The sequence below is a fragment of the Pituophis catenifer genome, unplaced genomic scaffold (assembly GCF_029215685.1).
Source record: "Pituophis catenifer annectens isolate HBS135680 unplaced genomic scaffold, rPitCat1.0.hap2 SCAF_1, whole genome shotgun sequence".
NCBI classification, from domain to species: domain Eukaryota; kingdom Metazoa; phylum Chordata; class Lepidosauria; order Squamata; family Colubridae; genus Pituophis; species Pituophis catenifer.
In genome coordinates, this window is record NW_027256881.1 from 78061217 (window position 1) to 78087794 (window position 26578).

Below are 26578 nucleotides of genomic sequence, written 5' to 3' on the forward strand. Positions count from 1 at the left end.
TTAAACTGGCAAGTAATATAATTACGCAAGAACCTTAATGGTTAAGCTCTATTGAGAAAGCAGAAGTGTCTTAAGCTGATACTTAGACTACAGTAAAAACAGCAGCAGCCAAAGCTGAAAGGGGCTTTAAGCTTCATTAATCATCTCGCCTAATCTCTAGAGAAGGATAATCCATACAATACCATGAGCCTCAGTCATTTATTTTTAAGCAGTGAGCAAATTTAGATGGGGAAAAATATGTTGCTTGATCCCAAACCGTTATTATTTTTATTATTATTATTATTATGGTCAGTGGTATTTAGCTAGGGATAGATTGTCATGGAGAAAATCTATGTAGTGATTAGGATCACAAAAACCTTAATGGCACATAATCAATTAACAGTGATATTTACACAACATTGACTAAGGGGTAGTATTATTTTAAAGGCAATTAAATCATTAAAAATGAAATGTTTGCATCAATATTAGCTGCGATTTCTGAAATATTCAAGTTGATAAGCATAAGGTTACTTGGATTTAAAGATGAATGTGGCATCAATAAACTGCAAAAATTTATTATATGCTAAAGGTTTCTGTCTTAAATTTAATAGTTAATCCTAAAGACTCCACTGTATTGTTGCTTTTCCATATTAAAAAAAAGGAAAGGAAAGGAAAAAACAAATCAACAAAACATTCAGAAAGTAATCACAAATTCTCTGAGAAAAGATGGAGATAGAAAATATCCTAGGCCAGTGATGGTGAATTTTTCCAGACTGAATGGCCAAAGCGCGCATAGGCAAATGCATGCAAGTGCGCACGTACCCCCAAATGCAATGTGCATGCCCCCGCATGTGCCCTGCCCCCATGCATGCATGCCTCCTGCATGCACCCCACCTCATGCATGCGCACATACCCCACATGCGCCCTGTCCCCCATGCATGTGCCCCACCCCATGCATGCATGTGTGCCCCCCACATGCGCCCCAGCCCTGGTCCCTGCACATGTACGCATGCTCCCCACATGCCCCCCGACCCCCACACATGTGCAGCAGAGACCTGAAGACCAGCTGGCCTGTGGGAGGCACGGGACCATGCATGACAGAGCTGAGTTGGGACGACAGTTCGCATGCCCACAGAGTGGGAGCTGCATGCCATCTCTGGGACACGTGCCATAGGTTCACCACAGAGGTGGGTTTCAGCAGGTTCTGACCAGTTCTGGAGAACCGGTAGCGGAAATTTTGAGTAGTTCGGAGAACCGGTAGTAAAAATTCTGACTGGCCCCGCCCCCATCTAATCTCTGCCTCCCAAGTCCCAACTGATCGGGAGGAAATGGGGTTTTTGCAGTATCCTTCCCCTGGAGTGCAGAGGAAATGGGGATTTTGCAGTATCCTTCCCCTGCCACACCCACCAAGCCATGCCCACAGAACCGGTAGTAAAAAAATTTGAAACCCACCACTGGTTCACCATCAATGTCCTAGGCCAAGCAATGGGGATCAGGACCCAGCTAGAGAACTGGATAGAACTATCTCCTAAAAGCAAGGGCTTCAAAGTTTCCAGGCCATCGATCATCATCATCATCATCATCATCATCATCATCATCATCATCATCATCTAGAACCCCTGATTGAAAGTCAAAGTTCTAGTGATAGAAAAAGCTATTTTCAAGTGACTTTTTTTACCATTAGTTTCTTTTGGAATTCTATCAAGAATTCCATACAGAATCCCATGTTAGTTCCATAAAGTTCCACATGGAACTCACATCTTGAGTTCCACATGGTATACTTCAAAAAACTATCTCCTCCTCCTGGATATTGTGAATCAGTACTATTTTCAAACTTAACACTTCTTTCAGAGTAAGAGTCCTTAGTATTTTACAGTTAGAAATATTTTCTGAATAAAGGATAATGCTGATAAATACAAAAAACATACAATGATTTTTGTATCTATTTTTAAGATATGCACTAAGTAGCCATTCTATTAAACTTTTAATCCATTAGTAGTCAGTTCTCTGGATAGATTAAAAGTTACTTAATACACTAAATTATTCTAATTATTTGTAAAAAGAAAAAATAATACATATCTAAAATGCAAAAGGAAATAAAGAAATAGCACAGCATAGTTAGCTAACCTGAGAAAAGTTCTTACATATTTGGAAAGAAAGTTAATGAAACTGAATGGATATATCACCAAGTAATTACATTTAGGATCATACTATATTTCATTTTTCTCACTTTGCTTCACACATAAAATTATCTAGATAATGAACAAAAAATACCAACCTGATAAATTGTAATCTTATTTATGACAATTTCTAAAGAATCAGACATTGTACTTAGTGGACACAGGAGTTTTCTACCTATTTAAGAATCACAGCACTGTATAATGCTTGTTTTCCTTTGGTACTTTGCATAAATAGATATTGAGAAAGGATTCCTTCCATATGTGATGGGCCGTGTAGAACTTCGGCTGCAGAAAACGCTTCTAGGAAGAATAATGACAGATGGCAAGTATACCAAAATGCTCTGGCTATCCAGGATTTGCTCCTGCTGGTCAGAGAAAAGCCAAATCAATACGATGCCCAAGCAATTAGCATTATGAACATCTGAATTATACAAAAATCAGAGGAAAGGACACTAGTATAATGGCCAGAACTTAATGCTTGCTTTAATGCAGGAGTGCACAACTGTGTGAACCACCAAGAACCTTGATCGTAGCTTCCACAATATTTTTCTCATGCATTTAATAAGGCAGAAAAGGAAGTGTATTAAAAACACATATGGTCATCATAGTAACTGCCCTGAGTTGATTTCATTTGAGCAAAACTGCATGATTTAATTTTTGTAGTTTTCATTTTGGACACACTCTCTCTTTCTTTTCTTTTTTTCTTTTTAGATTTAATCCCTGGCATATCAGTTAATAATCTTCCAGCTGAAATAGCTGAGAGTTTACATGTGAATTTTTGGTAATCTTGCAGTAGCACACAACCATGTCGTGGTACAACTGGCTGTAAGGTGTGCAAGATCTAAAGACCAAGAGGGTGGCATGTTTGGGGTGAAGTTTTTGGTTTCTTGCCTGCTTATGTTGTGTTACCTCTAGATTGAAAATGGTAATGTTCCGATATTCTACACATCTCTATTGTAAAGCTGCTCAGAAAACACACAAGAACCCAAAGATGCAACAGCAGCAACTTTAGTTTCCATCCATCTACTTCTTTCTGAACATACATTTCAGCATTAACCTGCTGTCCTTGTGGCATTCAAATTATGTCCTTGTCTTTTTTTTATTCAGTTCTATTGCCTTCCTTAATGATGTGTATCTGAGGCTATGTTGATGAAACAAAATACAGTTTCAAAACTGAAGCTATTTTTACAGTTAAGAGATTATCTACTCAGGTAAATGTTAATTTAAGGTAATTATTTTTGCAGGCTTAATTAATGAGGTCATCAAAAAGAGATTGGACAGCTTCGAGGAAAATAAATTACTACCAAAGTCTCCCCGGTATAAAATACTTAAAAACCAGGCATCACAGTTTTCCAGGAATGCTGCTATGCTTAAAAAGCCCTCTGATTTCAGAAGACCTTCGATGAGACAATAAAGAGGATGTCTACATCCTAATGCACAAAGATTCAGGTAATTAGGGGGGTAAAAGATTCAGGTAATTAGTCCTACCAAGGAGATATACGGCTTGGCCATCACCCTAGTGAAAATTTCACACAGTCTAGACCTGGGTCTTCAACCTTGGCAACTTTAAGACTTGTGGACTTCAACTCCCAGAATTCCCCAGCCATGCTGAGGAATGGGGAATTCTGGGAGTTGAAGACCACAAGTCTTAAAGTAGCCATGGTTTACACTGTAGTCCTGACAAGCTCACTTGAAGCTCTATTATTTCTTTTTAAAACTCCCATATCTTTGTACATGATCAAGGGGTTAGAGAGCATCAATTTCTTTCAATGGTCTCCGTCACCATCCAAGTCTGATTGGGGTCAATGAGCAACTTTGGTGCACTGCTGGCTAGCCAAAAGCAATACTACCAGTGGTGGGTTCCTCCCGGTTCGGTCCGGTTCAGCTGAGCCGGTAGCAGTGACGATATGACATCACCAAACCAGTTCTCCACCCCCCCCCCCGCCCTCCCTCCCACCCACCCACCCACGTTATTCTTACCTTTTATTTGGTCCCACCCCCAATCTATTGCTGCCTCCTGAGTCCCAGCTGATGACTAGAGGGAAAAAAACTGTTTAAACTCTTGCCGCTGGGCTTCAAAGGGCCGTCCTACAGCTGATCAGTGTTAAAAGCAAACAAATGAGTCAGGTCGTAAGTGCGAGGAATGGTCATAAGTGCGAGGACCTTCCAGAAATGACTCTGACCAGCTAGCCACGCCCACCTAGTCACATGACCTCCAAGCCACACCCACAAAATAAGCCATGCCCACAGAACCGGTAGTAAAAAAATTTAGAGCCCACCCCTGAATACTACCCCTCCACCAAGAAGGGCTGCATTATTCAAACAGTTCCTACCTCTATAAAAAAAAATACCTTGAAGCAACCACTTCACTATATTATATGAAAAGGCTGTTCTATCTGCAAATTAATGTTCTATCTGCAAATCTGCATATTACCCACTGTGGATGGGTGTTGTTAGATTAGCTATTCCATTCTTGTTACCAAGAAATGATAGAGACCATGTTGTCTATTTGGTAAAATATAGCACTATAATTGCTGCTTTACCTAATTAACACCTTAAGTAATGCCTTACTCTTTGAGGAAGATAAGCCATACAGAAATGTGAAAAATGAAGTGTCTTCAGACTGTTAAGACAAAAGTACCACCTTATGTATTTAGCAAAATAAAACAAGCTGAAAGATTATTTGGATTTTCTGGTTAATAAGTTTATTTGTTTTCCGTGGCCACCCATTTTATATGTATAACTCTGGGCAGCTAAGAGTTAAAAAGAGAATAAAAACAGAATAGATACACACGTCATTCTCCAAATCAGTGTTTCCCAACCTTGGCATTTTGGGCTCAATTGTGGTCGTAAGTTGAGGACTACCTGTAGATAGTCCTGTAGATACAACTAAAATAATGCACTGGCGACAGAACAGAGAGAGTTTTGTGCTGCCAATGAATTGGCCTGGGGGAATTACACATTCTTCACATGGTCCTTATTAATAGCTGGATGCCATTTTTGCAAATGCTTTTTCATATGCAGAGTGAAGTGGGTCCCAACTTTTTTTCTTGCTGGAAGAGGGAAGTGAGAATTTTTAAATTAGGAGAGCCAGATCTGGAGTGTAAAAATCCAGATAATCTTCAGATGGCAGCAAAGACTTAAGAATTAAGGGCCTGGTGGCTCAGCAGACTGATAGCATTGTGATTAACACCAGCTGTCTGCAATTACTGTAAGTTCGAATCTCACCAGGCTCAAGGTTGACTCAGCCTTCCATCCTTTCTAAGGTAGGTAAATTGAGGACCCAGTTTGTGGGGGCAATAAGCTGACTTTGTATAAATATACAAAAGTATGAAGGCTATTGCTTAACGCATTGTAAGCCGCCCTGAGTCTCCGGAGAAGGGCGGCATATAAATCAATTTTTTAAAAAAAAATCTCTATATAACTTTGTGGGATTTTTTTCACCCAATCAATCAATTAATTAATCAATCAATCAGAACACAGCTGGGAAGGACCTTGGAGATCTTCTAGTGAACTCCAACACCCTGCTTAAGCAGAAGACCTTATACCATTTCAGATAGGTGGCTGCCCACTCTTTTTTTAAAAAAACTTCCAGTGATGAAGCCCCTACAACTTCTGATTTGAAATCCTGATTTGCTGCCCTAACTTTAGCTGACTTCCCTTTTATACTGCTACCACTAACTGTTTTTCTTATCCTGAACCAGAACATCCTAACCTTCCATACTTGCTAACAATAGTGGCTCTCCCAGAAAGGAGCTCTGGGAGAAAACTATTGTTTAGAAGTTTGAATCCAATGAATGCACTTGTTTGTAACTCATAAAAGGTAAAAATACTGATTAACTTCGATGAGAAAGAAATCTCTCCTACGGTCACATTTCAACTTGTTCTGGTAATGTTTCAAACAAAAGGGTATGTGCATGTGTGTAATTTCTTGCCCTGATTGAGACATTAAAATAAAAACCTGACAAAGGAAAGATCAGTAAAACACTACAGGTAGTCCTCAACTTACAACTGGTTGTTAAAGACCATTCGAAGCTATGATGACTTCAAAATAGCTACTTACAAGTAAGTCGTCCTTGAAATTCTGACCTCTGCCATTCTGGTCACGTGATCACATTTTGGCTGCTTGGCAACTGACTCGCATTTACAACCAGTTGCAGCGTTCTGGGGTCACATGACTACAATTTATGATATATATTTTTTGCCAATTTCCAGGAAAAAACACAAACGCCCATCCGGGAGAATGGATTTGCTTCATAGGTATGTGGTTCACTTAAGGACCACAATAACTCATTTTACAATGATCATTAACATGTTTGTAAAATCAAGTCCTATCTCATGCGGTGCTCCAACTTATTGACTGTAGTGACTTATGACCAAAATTCTGAGTTTGTATTGTCATAAGTCAAAGACTACCTGTAGATTTTCATATGTTTCGCATTAAGTTTTGCTGCATCCAATTGTATTTGCTATGGAGGATAATATAGGATAGATTTTTACAACAAAAATTTGAAAAAAAATAAGGGAATAACAGAAGTAAAAAAATTGAGATATTTAGCAAACATCCAAGGAGCTTCAGAAGCGGAATAAGAATGAATGCATTTTATTCTTTTTAAACCATGACTGGATCTTGCCTTTAATGAAATTCTAATTCTATATTAATAATTTCTCAAGAGTTTCTGCAAGTGTTACCACTAGATGTCAGTAAAATTATTAGAAGCAAACTATACTTCTCTGTTCTTAAGCATGCAGTCCATTTTCTGGTTGGCTGAAGTTGTGGCATTCATTAACTGTATTAGGCATTCCTACTCAGAAAGACCAAGAAGACTCACAGAAGTCCCATGGATTTATGGGAATATAGCCTCAATATCTTTTAGTACTGGTCATTTGATATTATTATCTGAAATACATTTTGAGCAGTGTATGTTTCCTTCAGAATTAAAACCAATCTGATTGCATTCTTCCCCCCTCCCCACCCCATTGGTGGGAATAGCTGAAAATTAATGGAGAACATTCATGAAAGGTGGTAAAATATGCAACTTTCTTATTTCGTTTTGAGTGGATTTTCAGAATACCAGCAGCTCTGGTTGTAATCCCAGACCTGGCACTAAGTACCATCATCAACTAATATAACCAAAGGCCACATTGGCTAGATAATAGGAATGTACTCCAAAACGCCAGAACAGCATAAAGCTGGAGATTACGCCTTATATGTTATACCAAGAGAATAGTATGTGGGTAAAATAAGATATAGGTAACAGCTATAGCTCTATGTGTCATGTAGTAATAACAGCTTAGTGCTGCATATATATACATGAACCTCGTAAGTGTAGCCTTTAATAAATTCATTTTCAAGTTCTTGAGAAGAAAACATGAGAATTTACCTAAACACCTAGAGCACAGGTGTCAAACTCATGGCGTCCTGTTGCCATCACGTGACATTTCACAACATTTTTTCCCTTTGCAGAGCTGGGGTGGGCGTGGCCTGCGCATGACGCATCTGGCCCGCGGGCCACCATTTTGACACCCCTGACCTAGAGTGCTGCTAACAGTGAATACAGATAGTTCTGAGTGTGACAGAACAATGAAGCTTATCCATGATTAAATTATCCATGGGATATTAAACAAGTTTATGCACTACTATACCATACATTAGCCAACCACATTTTAGCCAAGTGTGTTGTGTGAATCTTTCCAGAAGAAGTCAAATCAGACTTTCATTCTCTCCCCCCCCGGCCCCCAAGTTTCCTTGCCAAAATTCTCGCTTAAGATACATTAAGTCACAATTTCCCAGATAGAAGATTGGCAGATGAGGCAGTAATTAGCCAGCGATGCATCTCTAAATCATATCAAGACATTTTTTCTCATTCACCTAGATAATTTACATTTCTTCCATGCTGGGCTACAAAAATCTGAAGGACTATTGGACCCTGATCTGAATCTGAAGGACTATTGCACCCAGGGGTACCAAACTGGCAGCCCGTGTGCTGGATGCATCACGCACAGGCCACGCCCACCCCAGCTCCGCAAATGGGAAAACCGTCACAAAACGTCATGTGACAGCAACGTGACACCGCGAGTTTGATACCTGTGCACTAGGCATAACTCATTCAGACATAGACTGGAGTCACATATTTCATTAATATGTGAAGCCAGCCATTGTGCTTTTATATAATGGATTACAAAATGAGAACCCGGCCAGTTGTGTTCATTCAGTAAATTATAGTTAAGAAAACTGCAGTTTAATGTAAAATGTAAAGCTATCCTTTGTGGCATAATCAGTGAACTATGATTAAAATGAATTAAGGCACAGGGGAATAGTGTGTATTAATCTAGCCATGCACACTCTGTCATATGTGCATGATACATTAGGACGGTGGTTCTCAACTTTTTCTTCAACTCGCCTTTAGATACCTTTTGTGGCCACGAACCATAGCCACAGACTACCAAGATTTAAATCATAACATTTCTTCAAGCCTTAGTGGACTCCCTGTGATGACATCACGGCCCCCCAGGGTTCCACAGACCACAGGATGAGAACCACTGCATTAGGATATTCAGTACTTTTTAAAAGAAAAACAAGGCAATGTAGAAAACACCTTACATCTCCCTCTGATCCTTAAATATATCTATGCTAGAGATGTTAGAGCTATGCCTAACCATGTAAGGAGCCTTAACTTGTGCCAGTTAGGAGTTTTCATGAAGCACTCTAGCCTAATTGTACTAACTGGCTAGTGCAACTCGCCTTCTCTCTAATACAGGGGTCCCAAAACGCTGGTCCATGGTTCAGCACCGGACTCCGGCATGCCAGAAACCGGGCTGCGCAAACAAGCAAAGCCCCATCTGCAGGATGTAGGCAGCATGGGAAACCACGCCCCCTCTGGTCCACGGAAAAACCTCTCTCCACAGAACCAGTCCCTGGTGCCCAAAAGGTTGAAGGCCACTGCTCAAATGCCTAAGGTTTGAGGATATTCCTGTTAGTGGGCCAGCACTTCAAGAAGAACATAGCTACTTGAAAGAACATGGCTGCATTCCATTGCAGAAAATTAGTTTAATTGTTAACTACTTACTAAGAGTCCCACCTTGTTCAACCTCATATGCCAATTGAGGCTACTCTCTGAGCAATTTGTTAACTGTTAATGAAGTTATAAACCAAAGTCTGAAAGTGAATTATTAAAAAGATTAATTATTATACATATTTGTCATATGTTTCCTACCTGAGGGTTTGCTGTTTCTATGTACATTGGGTTTCCAGGTGGAGATTTCTGCTACACTACTAGTATTATACTAGCATACTATATACAAGCCATATTTAAACAAACCACTGCTTAACATGATGCAGGAATTCAGCCAGTTGGGTTTTTACTCAGAAAGAGATGCAAGATTTGTAATATTTGCTTTATTTACAAATATGTAGGATGAGTATATTGGAAGCAAACAGATCTCCTGCCTTTGAAATTCTGAAAAATATCTTCTACAGCTTCTTCTCTCCTAGAAAGCTGGATACCACCAGCCTCTTGAAACTAAATATAGCCAGAACCTCTCCACATTCTTTCCATTTCAGCCTTCAAATTTTTGTTTTTGCTGACTCTGCGGGCCCACCCTTCTTGTCTAAATGGGAACCTTTTTCCTCTACCTTAGGATGAAGGCTGAGGACAAACTAGCTTGTACAGTTAAATCAGAACCACCCATCCAAATGAGAGGATAGCAAGGGGAAAATTTCATTCAGCCCTTGCAGTGGTATTAAAAGAAACATTTAAGAGGAAGAAAAGTAAACAGCTCAGCAGTGATTGAGTAGGCTTAATGGGCAGAAAATTATAAACAGTGCACGGAAGCCACTGAATGAAACAGTCTGAACCCTGGACAGAAAATCCACCAGTCTGCAATATTTTATTTATTTATTTATTGGTTCGACATATATATATAATTTTGATTTGTATGCCGCCCTTCTCCGGAGACTCAGGGCGGCTTACAATGCGTTAAGCAATAGCCTTCATACTTTTGTATATTTATACAAAGTCAGCTTATTGCCCCCACAAACTGGGTCCTCAATTTACCTACCTTAGAAAGGATGGAAGGCTGAGTCAACCTTGAGCCTGGTGAGATTCGAACTTACAGTAATTGCAGGCAGCTGGCAGCTAAGTACTACTTAACAGCACTTTAGTCCGCTGCGCCACCAAGGCTCATAATATATAAATATTGCTATTTATATATTATTTTAAGCTAATTTATATGGGTGTCCATTTGTCAGATAAGATGTTACAGATTGGTTTTGTAGTTCGAATCGCAAAATTGTTTCTCAGTTATTAGTAGTCCATCTAACCATCATTATTGGTCACCTTAATAAAGCATAAACCTTCATTTTGAACTCCTAGCCATCAATCTACTGTTTAATAAACTAGTTTGGGATGTTCATCCAATATATAGTTCTGTAAAAACAATGTATATACACTGCGAGGACTGTCTGGCCAAAGTTAATAAATTTATAAGACAACATTCAACGGAGAATTTAGCACTCATTTAACTTTTTCTCACAGAGCTCAGTGAAGCTCCAAAATCTTGCCAACTTTTGGCTGGATTGTGATATATATGGAGCACTATTAATTAAGTGTTCTCGTGTCATTTTCTATTAATAATTTGTTATTATCCAACATATAAACTCAGACTTTAGAAACAACTAAATAATGAACTTCTTAAACAGTAATTAAAACCACAGAAGCCTTATTTGCATTGTAAGCAACCCAAATAGTATAATTTGTTTTTTAAAAAAGGCTCTTAGATGAAATAGATAATGCCCAATGTTAAATCATTTTTTGTTTGTTTTATGTCTCCACAGAATCTAAGAAAATTTTATATAAACATTTGGGAGAATCTACTGAATACTAGTGAAGAAAACTGTTATTTTGGCAAGCATTAAATTGAATGCTATTTTTCAAGTGTTTTCTAACTGGGTATTTTGTTTTAAACTTTTGTCATTGTAGTTATTATTTTGACTTTATTTCTATAATAATATTCTGTAATTGAGAGAGACATATAGGAATATAGTATACTATTCCTGTAAAAATGCATTTTCTAATATGTGGAGGAAGTTTGGGTTTAGCCATATTAAATTATACCCATTAAAATCAAAATGATCTAAATTAGCTTAATTGGTTAAGTCTCATGTTTTCCACCAAGTCTATACTAATATTTCATTATAGTATGCTATTTTTATCTGTTACTGATTTTAATAATTGTATGCTAATTTACTTTGTTTAAGCCATTTTTAAGGGAAGAGAGTATATTTTATAATGAATATACTGGAAAAAATATTTACTTGATTATATAGCCTTTATTCTATAATGAAACTAAATTGCATTTAAACATTACCCTGAAAACTGCTATCTTCCTTTCTAATGGACTGATAGCCATCTACAACATGCTTGTAGCTATACTATGGCAAATACATCTATTGTAGAATAAACTATTTTCATACCACTATTTTCTATTATTATCTGTTCAGTTGTGGACTATATGCACAGCTATATTTATAGAAAGTACAACAATGGTTCCGTGTTTGCTGTTTTGTTTTTCAAAATGTCAATTAGAAAGAAAAAACAAGATTTGGAGAGATTATTCTGCTGACTTCCCAGTTAGCATTTCAAGGTCACTTGCCCAATTGTGTGAAAGTTGTAACAAAAATGGTAAATGAGAAATGTGGGCTCCTTCATGAACATGGGAATTAAAGACATGCTGAAAACACTTAAGACTAAACAAATTAGCTCTGTTTGGCACCAGCTAGAAAGAAACTGATTAAAAGAAACATTTGATGGAACAGTTTCAGGACAAATGAAACTCCTTACAACTAGCAATACACCGAGTTCAATTACATAATAGTATACAGTATTTCATTTGCTACACGTGGAACATCAAGAAGAGATGCATGTCATCAATATCCATAGCTCCTTTTTGACATCAAGAAATGCCCCTTGGCTTATCTTTTTGATATAAAGTTAAGACCATGAAAAATAAAAAAACAAAGATGGCTGTTTGACCGGTTTTAAAAAATAAATTCTATTCTTGATTCCTACAAGGTCATGTTTTTGATACTAGAACATTTCTGCTGCTTCCGTATTTACAAATCTTATTAAGTTTGTAATCATATCTGTACTTTTCAGATTATTTCAGTAAAAACAAATATGATATGACGGTTGTATGATGTAATCATACATCATATTTTTATCATTTAATGATAAAAATTCTCATGACAAGTTCTCAATCTGGTTTCAAATGGTGCATGTTTTAGGATCCGCTGGCTAGTGAACATCCAATATTTTTAAAAAGGAGTATAGTTAGTCCTTGACTTACAACTACAATTGAGCCCAAAATTTCTGTTGTTAAGTGAGACATTTGTTAAGTGAGTTTTGCCCCATTTTAAAACCTTGCTTGCCACAATTATTAAGTGAATCATTGGAGTCATTAAGTTAGTAACACAGCTGTTAAGTGAATCCAGCTTCCCCATTGACTTTGTCAGAAGGTTGCCAAAGGGGATCACATGACCCAGGGGTGAAATCTAAAATTTGTTACTACCGGTTCTGTGGGCGTGGCTTGGTGGTAGTGGGGGGTAATGTGACTGGGTGGGCGTGGCCATTTTTTTTTTTTTACTTTTAAAACCATTTTTTCTACAACCTCTTCGGGGAAGAGGTTGTAAAAAAAATGCTTTCAAAAGGCTCTGATGATCCCAGCTGAGTTGCCTGATCGGCAGAGGCTTTTTTTCTTTTAAAAGCCTCTGCCGATCAGGCAACTCAGCTGGGATCGTCAGAGGCACTTAAAAGAAAAGAAGGGCTTTTTTCTTTTAAAAGCCTTTGACGATCCCAGCTGAGCCACGCGATCATCAGAGGCTTTTTTTTTTACTTTTAAAAGCATTTTTTCAGTCGAAAAGGTTGTAGAAAAAATGCTTTTAAAAGTAAAAAAAAAAAGCCTCTGATGATCGTGCAGCTCAGCTGGGCATGGGGAGGCCCAGGGATTTTTGCTACCGGTTCTCCGAACCACTCGCCTCCATCGCTACCAGATCGGGCGATCCGGTCCGAACAGGGAGCATTTCACTCCTGATATGACCCCAAGATGCTATGACCGTCATAAGTATGAGTCAGTTGCCAAGTGTCTGAATTTTGATCACGTGACCATGGGGATACTGCAACGGTTGTAAGCATGAAAAATGGTCATAAGTCACTTTTTCCAGTGCCGTTGTAACTTTGAACAGTCACGAAATGAACTGTTGTAAGTCAAGGACTGCCTGTACTACATTTGAATAGTCTTAGAGTATTATTAATAGTTCATTCACAGGGAATGCAGTGTTGCTAAAAGAAGCACAATATAAAATAATTCTTTGTGCGTGCAAAGAGGTCTGACTTATTTTTCTTTCTTGTATTTTTACTCCACAAGAGGTCACCAACCTGTAAATCCCCAGAAATAATTATTTAAAATGCTTCTAAATGTAAATCTATATTCTAGTTAAAGCATTGGAATAACAGTAGTAGTACACAAAATCTGATCCAAAAGCATTGTCAGCAGTGTAAAAAACATCTACACTATAACTGCCTGTTTTAGACTGTTCCAGTTCAAAATCACAACATAGATACTAAGCTGGAAAAATATAATAATCTAAGCAATTAAAGTACATAGTATTCCATCATCCATTACACGTTTAGAATGAACGGGCCTGATAAATCTTGTTTTGAAAGAAGCTGCACATAGATAATACCACTTTAAGGAAGACTCTGCTTTTGATAACTACCTGGTGAATCTACTGTAGTAAGGTATCCATCATTCAGAATTCTCCAAGTTATACAAGACATCATTTCTGGATGGTTATGTACAATACTGAGTTTTGAATGCAATAATAAGATGTGGGGAAAGATGGAATATAGAGATTTTTAGAAGAGATTGCCATTTCCCTTATTTATATATTTAATTTCTTTACCCTCCCTACATATAGCTTTCTCCAGTGTTGAGAAAAAGGGAAGAATTATCAAGGAGACACCATTAAGAGAAAGTGTGGTTGTAGTTGTTATTGATTTTTTAGCTACTTTGTTTTTGCTGGGACTGAATTCCTCCAATATCATTATAGTATTTTGATCCAAGTTTTTCTTTACCCGTGTTTAATCGCTAAACTGAAAGAGGACAGGTGCTGCTAATGTTTTTAGTTGCTTTTCTTAATTTGCTTTCCATCTTCTAGAGGCCACAGTAAAGGGTTAACCTCTGGGTGAATAACCTGAACACTGAGAAAATCACAACATTAATCTTCCAGGCAGAACAAACATTTCAAGAAAGGAAAAAATGCTGCATACAAAGGGTGTGTTTCTAATGCCATGAGAACAGTGTATCCTTGTGAAAATATAACTTACATAATAGAGGTAATAGAAGTATTTATTTAAACTCATCAGAAGTAGTGGTAGTTGCATAGGACAAATTTATCTTTGTGGCTGTCTGACTCGTGCAAGTTATTGATCTGCAAAGGATTTTATAATTATTTGAAGGATAACCTCCTTTTGGTCTGCAAACGGCCATCTCCCTGCATTGTCATGCTTGATAAAATGCCTGGATCTTGTCAAATTATATCACTAAGCCTTACCAAAAATAACTCCAACCATAATGATACATATAATCCTTCCACCCAACTGCTAGAAGGCTAAGAATAGATATCAGACATATAAAATATAAGAAGTATGAAGATTGCCTTATGGCTATGTCTCAATGTGCTGCATTTGGTTCATCTCTAGGAAGAGCTGAGGTTATGCTGATGATGTTCTTCACAAATCACAGCCACTGAGCAAAGCTGTCCTCCCTCTATGCAGATAAACAGGACATTGCCTTACTTTGAAGGAACACTTTGAACCAAACTTCAGGGAAGCTAAGTGTCCCTTTGAAGATCTGCACACAATGTATAAATAACTAGATAACCGGTTGGGTCAACATTTCAGAGATATTTCGTCAAATAAACAGAGAAATGGAATGACCAAGAGTGGGAAGAAAGGCAGTGGGAGCAGGAATGACTTCTGATTTCCCACTGGTTTCCCCATTGAGTTTCCTTGTGGTAATCTGGCAGGGAGCATTGGAAAGCCTTCCTGCCTGCCTTTCCAATTCCCTTCCCTTTCCAGCAATGGCTGCTGCTGATGGAGGATAAAGCAATGGATTTCAAGACTGGCTGGGAAACTGTCATGCAACATTGAAAACAAAGATCACATGACTGAAGCAAGATTGCAGCACCAGCCAGCCAGAGGTGGTATTCAGCAGGTTCTGATCAGTTCTGGAGAACCGGTAGTGGAAAGTTTGAGTAGTTCGGAGAACCGGTAAATACCACCTCTGACTGGCCCAGCCCCCATCTATTCTCTGCCTCCCGGGTCCCAGCTGATCAGGAGGAAATGGGGATTTTGCAGTAACCTTCTCCTGGAGTGGGGTGGGAATGGAGATTTTTACAGTATCCTTCCACTGTCACGCCCACCAAGCCACGCCCACCAAGCCATGCCTTGCCCACCAAGCCACACCCACAGAACTGGTAGTAAAAAAAATTGAATCCCACCATTGCAGCCAGCACTGAAGCAGTCACAACCTTCCCAAGTTTCACTCCGTTGGGAACCATGGGTCCTGGATTTTGAACACATTCTGTAATTAGCCCTTTTGAGTACCTTGGTTCAAAAATTGTTGCCCTATGATGCACTGTTTCACCCAGTTAAAGCTCATGACGAGAGTTTTAGTAGTATATAGATTCCAAAGATATACAAAAGGCATTTAAACTTTTCCATTTTTCTTTCATGAAAAGCAAAGATCATGATAAATCTGTAAAACAGGAATTTATTGTTCATAAATACACCTGAAAGAATTCTCAGTACTTCACAAGAAGCTATGAGAACGAAGGAAGAGATATGTATCTGTTTCTAACCCAAAATATGACAGGAGAGCCACTCATTCATTTATGAAAAAAGATTTTTTATAATGCTAACCAGAACACCATTAAGGGAAAGTGGAAGGGGGATATTATTTGCCTTTCAGTCCATGTGTGATTATGTCTCAGGAACACCTATATTACCAACCCACTGGTTTCATAAAGAATAAGAATAAACCATGTCTTAATTTTGTGTGCTCTATCACTGCAACAAAATTTCAAAATTACATTTTTGCTGTAACTTAATCTTAATCATTTTTAGCACTGGTATTTCAATCTATAGAGAATTTTTCGGCTCCAAATAACATCTAAAGCCTGAGTGGCATAGGAGGCTAATGCCTCCTACTAAGACAGCATTTAACATCCAGCTGCCTGCAATTACTGCGAGTTCAATTCTCACCAGGCTCAAGGTCGACTCAGCCTTCCATCCTTTCTAAGGTGGGTAAAATGAGGACCCGGTTTGTGGGGGCAATAAGCTGACTTTGTATAAAATATACGAAAGTATGAAGGCTATTGCTTAATGCATTGTAAGCCGCCCTGAGTCTCTGGAGAAGGACGGCATATAAAAATAAATAAAAATAAAAAATAAAATATTTCCTCTGATAAGACTTTCCCATGTAGTTGCAACTAAGGAAAATTCTAATTTATCTGATGCCTGCTATCACTGAACTAGCACTAATTTCAGTTAAACGAATTCACTATTGGGCCATCAAAAACTGCAAGCCACATAATTTCGCAAGATTCTCCTATTTTTTTTTAATTTCTTCATATTATATTACATGAATCTACACTCTTAAAACAACTTTTGAAATTGTGGTTGCACCACTTACAATTGGATTCACATTTCCACACTTTTAGGCCTACTGTTGGCCCTTTAGCTGGAATAGAAACATCACAATTCAGTTCCTTTTTTCAGCTCACCTTGAAAATGACTAAAGTATTTGACCCCACTGAAATTTTGGCAGAATTATATTGGGATCTTTGTTTATTGGAGATTTGGTTACAAGAGTTGCACTAAATGCTGCAAAATACACAGGACAATAATGGGTCACCAATTTATTGGTTATCCAATAAAAGTTTGTATTATGGAACAACCAAACTTTAATAATAGATAGTTAAGTACATGTTGTGGGTAAAGTAGATTTTTCATGATTGCTTTACCATAAATCAACTTAATTCAGTATGATTAATACATTTGTATTGAATTCAATCCAGGAATATCATGAACCTTTTATTTTTAAAAGAATTACTTGACAAAATGTTCCAAATTCACAAAGCTAGCACTTTCCAAACAGGATCAGGCAAACGTAATTAAAACTGTATTTTGACAGTTACTTGTTCTACTTTAGAAACATGTTTATACCATCACTCTCAAGGATTCTGTTTTTTTAACTATACCTGTTAGTCATCATTTTGTCTTTCTTGATGATTGAAATCTTCAGTGAACAGAAAAAAGAATTATGCATCTCATTACCATTAACACAGTGACCTGATTCCTATATTGGACTGAACAAGAGTATGAGTTCTTTAGCTTCACATTTTAACCTAGCCAATGTGCCTCCTAAATAATGGTTTGTGATTATTAAGATAGACAATAATATTAAGCCAGAAAGCATCACATACAAGCCACAATGTCTGAGTTTACTCTAGAGCACGGGTCGTCAAACTATGGCCCGGGGGCCGGATATGGCTACTGAAGCCATTAATCTGGCCCACGCAGGACCACAAGGCTGCCCTGCCCACATAGCCCTGCCTACCTGCTGGCCCCCACCTGCCTTCTGGAGGCCGGGGAGGCCAAAAATGAGACGCGCAGAGGCCTCTGGAGACCAAAAATGGGCCCGTTTTTGCCTCCTCGACCTCGAGAGAGAGAGAGAGAGAGAGAGAGGGAGACACACACACACACACACACACACAGAGAGAGAGAGAGAGAGAGAGAGAGAAGTCCCTCATACACATCCCCAGGCAGCCACATCTCTTTACTAACCTACTTTCCACCCTCAGGAGCATAACAAATTAAAGTTTAATTTGTGTGCATTGTTTGGACTGCTAAATTGGCCACGTCCACCCAGTCACATGACCACCTAGCCACACCTACCAAGTTGGTCCGCCCCCCCCCCGGAACAGTCTGAGGGACCGTGAATTGGCCCCCCGTTTAAAAAGTTTGAGGACCCCTGCTCTAGAGTTAGTAGATCTGGCAGCAAAAATCTAGGCAGTCACTTGATAGCCACAGAAGGAAAAACCTCCTATCCTTTGCTGTCATCTAGTATGAATTTTTGCAGGTCAGATTTGGCATAATCTTAGTTCATGTATTCTAAACCACGCTGTAACAGCACAATGCATAAATTCAATCAGAATGACAAACCATAGCTAGTCTTGTGTTAGCCCAGCCAATGAAATGTGTTTGGCGGTTTCATGTATTGTTCATGAACAATAAAATATAAATGTACAAGAAACCTCACAAATTGCTACAGATTACCATTAAAAAATATTTTCAAAGGCAGATCACTAGTTCAACTTCAGATCAACTATTATTCCTGCATTGTGTGACAACCCCTCCTCCCTTTTATATCAAAACGATGTTTAATGTATTCAGGAAAGCGGTCCATTTTTTTTTTCAATTATAGTTTGATTGCGGTTTTCCTGTTTTTAAGTTGTTATAAATTATCCAGAGCTCTAGAAAGACAGCAAAGGGGAAATCACTTTTTTTTCCTGAAACGTTTCCATTAAAATGCCTACTTAATTGATAATGCAAGTTGCAGTTTTGAGGGAGAAAGAAAAAGTCAAGCTTACAAACCAAAGCTGGGAAACATAATGGATGCCAATGGGGAAAGTGATTCGTTTTGAGAACATTCCCAATATTTAAAACCAAGGCCACTTCATTAAAAAAAAAATCTGTCACAACTGGGCAGGAGGAAAACGAACCAAATGAACCTTCTTATTGACCAACCACTTTTAAAGGCTTACTCACAGGAAACCTGGCTATGATAATAAAATGATAATAACGGAGGAGTTAAAAAGAATTTAAAGCAAACTTCTAGACACTTAGTTTTTATAACTGAATGCATTCGGGGCAGCGCTCCGGATCAAGTGGAGTTACAGCAATCCGCACCATCTATGTGTGATAGGTGAAAAAAAACCACGCTCGTTTTACACCGTGGCCCCTATCGCCTTCATCGCCAGGCCAGCTCAGCTATTTATAAGGCTCTATTTTAACCTGTCCCGTTCATTGGCTGCCGATCTTTATGACAGCACAATCGCGCCCAGGGCAAAGTTCCACCGCCCGCCCTTCGTCTCTCCCCCCCCCTTCACTCCGCCCCCCCCCCGCGAGTCCCCCCGCCCAGAGAGAACGAAACTAGACGGCAGAGGAGCGATCAGTTTACAGAGGCAGGAGTTTCCGCCTGCGATTCTTTTATGTACAGATACTTAATCTGACCTCCTTTTAGGCTTGCCTCTTTTTTTTTTTTTTTTTTTTTGCAGCAAGCGGCGCCGTCGCCGCCTCTGACAACGTGGACAAAGGACAGGTGGTTCAAGGAGTTCCGTCATCGACGTCTCCGAGGAAGTGGTGGCGGTGTAGAAGAAATCGGAGGGCAAGGTCCAAACTGACCTTCACATTCCCCCCCCCCCCACCTCCCGCGCCTCCTCTTTTCTTTTCTGAAATATATACTGCTCAAAAAAAAAAATAAAGGGAACACAAGCCGAAGACATCCGAGATCTGAATGAATGAAATAGCCTTATTAAATACTTTGTTCTTTACATACAGTAGTTTATACACTGCTCAAACAACCAAAGGGAACACAAAACTACTGTATGTAACGAACAAAGTATTTAATAAGGCTATTTCATTCATTCAGATCTCGGATGTCTTCTGCTGGTGTTCCCTTTTATCTTTTTTTTTTGAGCAGTGTATATTTGAGTCAGAGTTTTGTTTTTTGTTTTTTTTAAATCAAGGAACTTCCACGCTTTGGGCGATTTGAAGATTCAGTGATCTTTTCGGTACTTTAAAAGAAGTTTACTGATGGGGCAACACTGGGGGGTGGGGGGGAGTCCCGCTGAGTAGGAATACTTAAGAGTGGGCTATTAATCATTTTCCTGCTCTGCATCAAGGCTGCAAAATAATCCACGGAACAAGAGGACCTGCTGTTGTAAAGAAATGTTCAGTGAGAACAGCCTGGTGCCTTTATCTGCCCTGGTTCTTATTCTCAGGGTTTCTGAGATCTCTAGACTACAGGCCATACCTTCCTGAGGCCAAGTAAAATTGTACAAATATCACCGCAGGCATTCAAGTTTCAAGAACTTTTTTTCCTCTGGCAAGTTGGTTAGGCAGGGGAGGGGGAAAAAATGGGGAGGTGATGCAAGTTGGTGCCATCGTATCTTCTTGGATTAAATTATCTCCTTCAGTCATGCAAATTAGGATTTATCAAATGCAGGAGAGGATGTAGGTGAGATAAGAACTTGCCCAGAAGTTCCTGGGAGGAAAAAGCAAGCAGATGCTTGTAAGTTTTCATTTTAGGCAAATCGGGATTCTACGTATCGGAACTTGATGTGCCTCGCCAAAAAGGGATGTGAAGCCAGCCTTGCAGTGTTGTGTAACAGTGATGCAACAAGCAGTGTCACTGTTTCGAGTAGGAGTTACTTTCATGGTGCAGACTCAAACAAGTATGTAGTTGGGCAACTGTTGTAGAAATGAACAAAGTTGTAATAGCACGTTTTCCGCAAGATGCCAAGTGCTTAATACAATAAGCGTCGTAATAAAGCCAACCACATTTTTTTTAATCAGGGAGTTTTCGATTTATGTTCATCCTGAATTGAATTCCAAATAAAAAAGGTGTGTTTAAAGATGTATTCAAGATTACAAAACAAGACACTGTGACTTAAAAATAGTTTCTTGTCGTAATTTCTTATATGCCATCAAAGCTGCATTGGCAGCAAAGATCAAACATCTTTCTTCTTGAAACAAATAATTCATATAATCAAATGGGGTAGCTTGGAAAGTAATTTACCTTCTCACTTCTAGGAAATAGGAAATGATTGAATAATCATTATTAAAGTTCCAACCATTGATTGGGAGCCCTAGATCTGTTCTGGAAATTTAATTTGAACTTCTTGAACAGACAAGTTATGCAAGTGTTTTATTTTTGCTTCCCTCTAATATAAAGGTCTCCATTCCAGTAAAATCACATTACCTCATATTTGCTGTGACAGAACCAGCCTTTCTGCTAATTCTTCTGTAGTTCAACCTCCTCCTCCTCCTCACTAGAGTTAATTAAGGGATAACAGAGTGAGTTAATTAATTAAGTTAATAGTTGGGGTTTGATGACACAGAAGATCTCAAAAATGAAATGATATGGATATTTTATCCACCTCATTTTCCAAAGAAAAAGTATATTGTTTGTATTGTGGCATCAGTACCAGTAATTGTAGCTATGGAGACACTGTTTGTAATTGTAACAGTGGAAACACTTTTCATTTTCTATCAAATCCAGTACAGTATGGAAAATAATACATTCTTTTCTGAATCTTCCTTTCCCCCCACTTCTCCGTTCCCGTCATAATCAGTAAAGGGTTGCCACAAAGAAGAGTGAGTCAACCTAATTCTCCAAAGCACCTGAAGGCAGGACAAGAAGCAACGGATGGAAACTAATCAAGGAGAGAAGCAATCTAGAACTATGGAGAAATTTCCTGACAGTTAATCAGTGGAATAACTTACTTCCAGAAGTTGTGAATGTTCCACCACTGGAAGTTTTTAAGGAGAGATTAGACAGCTACTTGTCAGAAATGATACAGGGTTTCCTGCCTGAGCAGGGGGTTGGACTAGAAGACCTCCAAGATCCCTTTCAATTCTGTTATTCTGTTCTGTTCTGTATCCAATATATGTACATGCACATAAGCACATTTATGGAAACACTTCCAAGAGAAATTGAGCCTTTTCTGTATTTTGGGCAACAATATGTTAACACAGGGATGGTAAACTGCTTTGGAAAACATCTCACACTTCAACATGCATTTTGGGGCATTCTCTCAGAAGGGAATAAATACCCAGAAATGGGAAAGACAAAGTTTAGTGATAGATCACACATTGCATGCAGAATTTGGCAGCACCATTCTCTTAACACACCAATAAAAGGTTAGCTTCCCATAAACCATCCATCCTATCTCATTATGGCATAGGATTAGGCTGATGAAATGTTAACGTACTTTACATCATTAAATGTGCCCTGTTGGATATATTATTTCTCTAATATTCATAGCTCAAAGGCATCGTCAAACTGAAAAAAGGAATGGATTTCAGCTGACTGACTCGGTTTCCACACATTCCATTAAGGCATGATTTGTTTAATCATGATTTATTGAATAAACTTACATTCAATAACATTGCTAAACCATCAAACATGGATTGTAAACAATGTATGATTAAGCTGTGCCACTAAGCCAAGGCTTCCAAACTTTATGTACAATAAGATATATTTCAAGCCTGAATCACAGAAAGTGAGGATTGAGAAGTATCTTGGAGATTGTGCAGTCCAACCCCGTACCTTGTGCAGGAAGCCATTTTTGCAGAATGCCCAACGAATAGTCATCCAGCCTCTGCTTAAACACATCCAGCAAAGGACAGACCACCACTTTCCAAGGCAATCTATTCCATTATTAAAGTGGACTTTAAGAAATGTTTCCCCATGTCCAACTAAAATATAGTTCCTTGTAATTTAAACTTCCTTTCTGGAACAACGCTGAATAATTCTGGTTCAGGGTCTACTATACTTGAAAGTCATTTGGATTTGTGAAAGCAGTTATCCTACCTTCTGACTGTCTTCTTCCCCCCCCCCCCAATTAAATATAATCAATAGTTCCAACTATTCCTCAGAAGACTTTCCTTCCAAGGCCCTTATCATCTTGGTTACTTTCGTATGAAGATGCTTTAATTTGTCAATCTGCTTCCTAAAGTTTTCCCAGGAGTTTGAACACAATACTGTAGTCTGACCAATGCAGAATAGAGAAGGGCAATAACTTCTCTTCATCCTCAGACTATAATTTGGTTGATGCGGCCTGGGATTGCAGTTGCTTCATTACAGTCATGTCACATCATAGGCTTATATGTGGCATATGATCTATAAAAACACCCAGGTCTTTTTTGCCTGCAATGCTGCTCAATATGGTTTCCTTATCCCTACCTCACTCTATCCTGTATTGATATTCATACTTTTATTTTTCTTACCCAATAATAGGACTTTGCACTTATCACTGTTGAAATTCATGGGAAATTCAGAAATTCATGCTCTAGCTTGTCAATATGCTCCTCAATTTTGATTGTGTTCTCTAAATAGTTTGCTATTTTTTTTTGTTTATAACAGCTGCAGATGTAATAATTGTATAAAACTGTACCTGCAAATCTAATAATTGAACACTTTCCCCAATCAACAAAGTCATGCATAAAAGTGTTGAATACTACTGATGTGATACTTCTTTCCATCTGGGTACAGAGCCATTGACTAAATTCATCCATTCGTTGAATAAACTTCACTGTAAAATTGATCAGCCAGTTCTAATCCATCTAATAACAGCATCATCTACTTTGTGTCTCTTCCCTGTCACCCAGTGGTCATCTGGATTTTTGCAACTGAGCAGATTGTCTTCAGGGTAGGACAAAGTGGGTTTGCCTGATTTTACATAATGTGCTGTATAAACCAGGCCACTCTTGGTTGTTCAGCAATTCATTCTTAAAACAAACTGTTATTTTGAGACACAACTTTGGTCTAACAGGTGAGAAAGCAGGCAGGAAAGGAAGGAAGGAAGGAAGGAAGGAAGGAAGGAAGGAAGGAAGGAAGGAAGGAAGGAAGGAAGGAAGGAAAAATGTATTAACACGATTATATACCTAATAATATACTTCTTTGACTTATTAGGGGCTGCAAAAATATAGGCAACTATTAAATGGCAACTAAGACAACCAAAAACCTCTTATGTTTGTTATCTTCTAATGATCTTCTACATTTTTGCAGCCAAATTGATAGTCCTATGGACTATATGCAAGTCTTTCAGAAAGGGCTGATTCTCCAGATACACAGATATGGTGTGTAGTCCTTAAAGCAGCCTAATTGCAATTCAAGGTATCATGCATTTAACATTAAGAATAAGATTAACATTTTAACACAGATTTAAAATGTGTTAGAATACAAAAAGAAATTGAGACAAGAAAAGGAAGTCACTGTCAGAATGTGGTTTAGCAGAATGTTTTGACAGGAGTTGCTAATAAACACTTTTTGTTTACTGTTCTGCTCATGAATCACAGCTAATTCTTTCACAGTGGTGTTCCTGGGGCTAGGTGTGTCATAAGGAGAGACTGAATAAACCATCCATTTTCGATGACCTCAGTGCTCCGTGTTGCCAGGTGAGAGAGAGAGCCTTCTCTTTGCCTTTTCCTCTAATCTCCCTCCCACAAAGTTCACTGAGGTTCCTTAATGCTTCGTTTGCTTCTGAAATTCGACTCCCAAAGTCCCAGAGGTTGACTAGATAAGGAAGGAGTTCTGCAATAAATCTGCTTTCTGAATTCCTCAGGTAGACAGTACAGTGTGTTGAAGCCTGGCTGTGCAGGTTTTGTAGGGGCCAATTCAAATAGCTCAATGTTGAACTTTTTAAATATTTGAGCTGGTTTTTATGCAGTTAGCTTTGAGTCTCAAAAGCAAGCTGTTAGGCAGAAATTCAGAAGATACGGTACTCTTTTTCTTCAGCCAGAAAAATATTCTCTTGCTTAATCTCTGCATGTCAAGCAATATGACATGGGGGGGGCTGCTGGGGGTTCACAGGGGTTTGGTAGAACCTCTAGCTAAGATGCTGTGCAGTTCGGAGAACCCCCAAATCCCACTCCTGGCTGGCCTTGCCCACCCCACCTCTCCCAGGAGTCCCCACGCAGCCCATTTTGGATGCAGGTAAGTGCAGGGCACGCACAGAGGCTCAGGGAGAGTGAAAAACGAGCCTACCAGAGGTTCAGGAAGACTGGAAACAGGCCCATTTCCAGCCTCCAGAGAGCCTCTGGAGCCTGGGGAGGCCATTTTCACCCTCCCAGAGGCTCAAGGAAAGCCTCTGGAGCCCGAAGAGGGCAACCCTCCCCCCACCCCACTGTGGCTAGGCCATGCCCACCATGGCCACGCCCTCCCAGCAACCGGGCAGAGAACCCCTTGCTAAAATTTTTGAAGCCTACTCCTGGGGGGTAAAATATATGAGATTCCTAAAAGCAACAGATATCCAACAGAAATCCATATTCTTTTTCAGGATTGTGATAATCAGGAGCCAGGGGCTATGAAAAAAAAAGTGAAATGCAAGAAGGCTGGAATTCTTTAATGAAGTAGAGGAGAATGACTGAAGTTAGGGAAATTTCAACAAAGCTTTAAAAATGAATATTATATAATAAAGCGATAAAATATAAAATTGGTGGAGATCTGTGGCTGGAGATTTTAGAAGTTAAAAGTAACCAAGGAATTGCAATCAGTATCTAGGAGAATGGCAGATTCATTATTTTCTTGTGTATTGTATCTCTGATCTCAAAGTTGGTTCTGGTTTGAAGGCATCTGAAGACATTTACACAGCATGAGGGCTTCCACTTCTGAATCTCTCCAAAGCATTTTGAAAACAATGCAGGATTGCTAGTCTCTCACCATTGAAAATAAGAAGCAGAAATAATTAACTCAAGCTGCTCCACACAACATTTTGCATACTGGAACACGTGTTTCTGATTGAAAGAGATGGTCCTTTACATCTCTGCTTATTTAGATTGGGCTACTGGGGAGAAATAAGAAACTCTGAAATTATCATTCTATTTACAGTGCCTACCAAAGCAGGGAAGCTCAGGAACTGGAAGAGAAAGCTAGGACTTCCCTCCCATGGGAAAAAAAACACATATTCACAAGCTTCTCAGACAACCCTAGATCCTACCAGAAAATGCTTTAGAATGGAAGTGCCACATGGATCAAGATTAAGTGTGGAACTATTAAATTTTCCTTCTTAACTTCTTCTCAGAACTTTATGATGGTTGGGATATATCCTGTTGGTATCTCATGACAGACTTCTTGTATCAATACACTCAATATGTACACTATTTCCTTCTATGTGCAACATAGACAATGTTCTCTAGTAAAGAAATAGGTATCCAGTTTCCTCCAGCTTTTTTTTTTAAACTGTAACTCTCATACTATTTGCCATGACAATTGAGTTGATGGGAGTTCTAATTCAAGAGCTGGGAAGTTTATCCCAAGTTACCTGTCCTTGAGATAAAGTGATGGGAGTGGTATATGGAGGACATCAAATTGAGAAAGCTACTCTAAGAGCTTTAGAGAAACTGGACCAGTTTCAGAGAGGAGTATGCCAAAAGTTGTATACTGGAAGTCAGTGTTTCACTAACACTGCCCTTGCTTGCACCAGGCCTAAATTTAGCAAGCATATGATATTGCATAACAAATAGAGTGTCTTTAAGGTAGGTGTGGTTTTTTATTCCTGTGTCTCCTTT

The 26578-nt window shown here is 38.8% G+C and overlaps 1 protein-coding gene across 1 annotated transcript in view; it reads left to right on the plus strand.

Moving 5' to 3' along the window:
- Positions 1 to 19686, plus strand: part of RSPH3 (radial spoke head 3) — a 33328-nt gene extending 13642 nt beyond the window's left edge. The window contains exons 7-10 of the mRNA XM_070931523.1: positions 2395 to 2481; positions 3404 to 3476; positions 8921 to 9119; positions 19561 to 19686. Of these exons, the coding sequence (XP_070787624.1) occupies positions 2395 to 2481; positions 3404 to 3476; positions 8921 to 9119; positions 19561 to 19686 (485 nt within the window). The remainder of the gene's footprint in view (positions 1 to 2394; positions 2482 to 3403; positions 3477 to 8920; positions 9120 to 19560) is intronic.
- The last annotated feature ends 6892 nt before the right edge of the window (positions 19687 to 26578 follow it).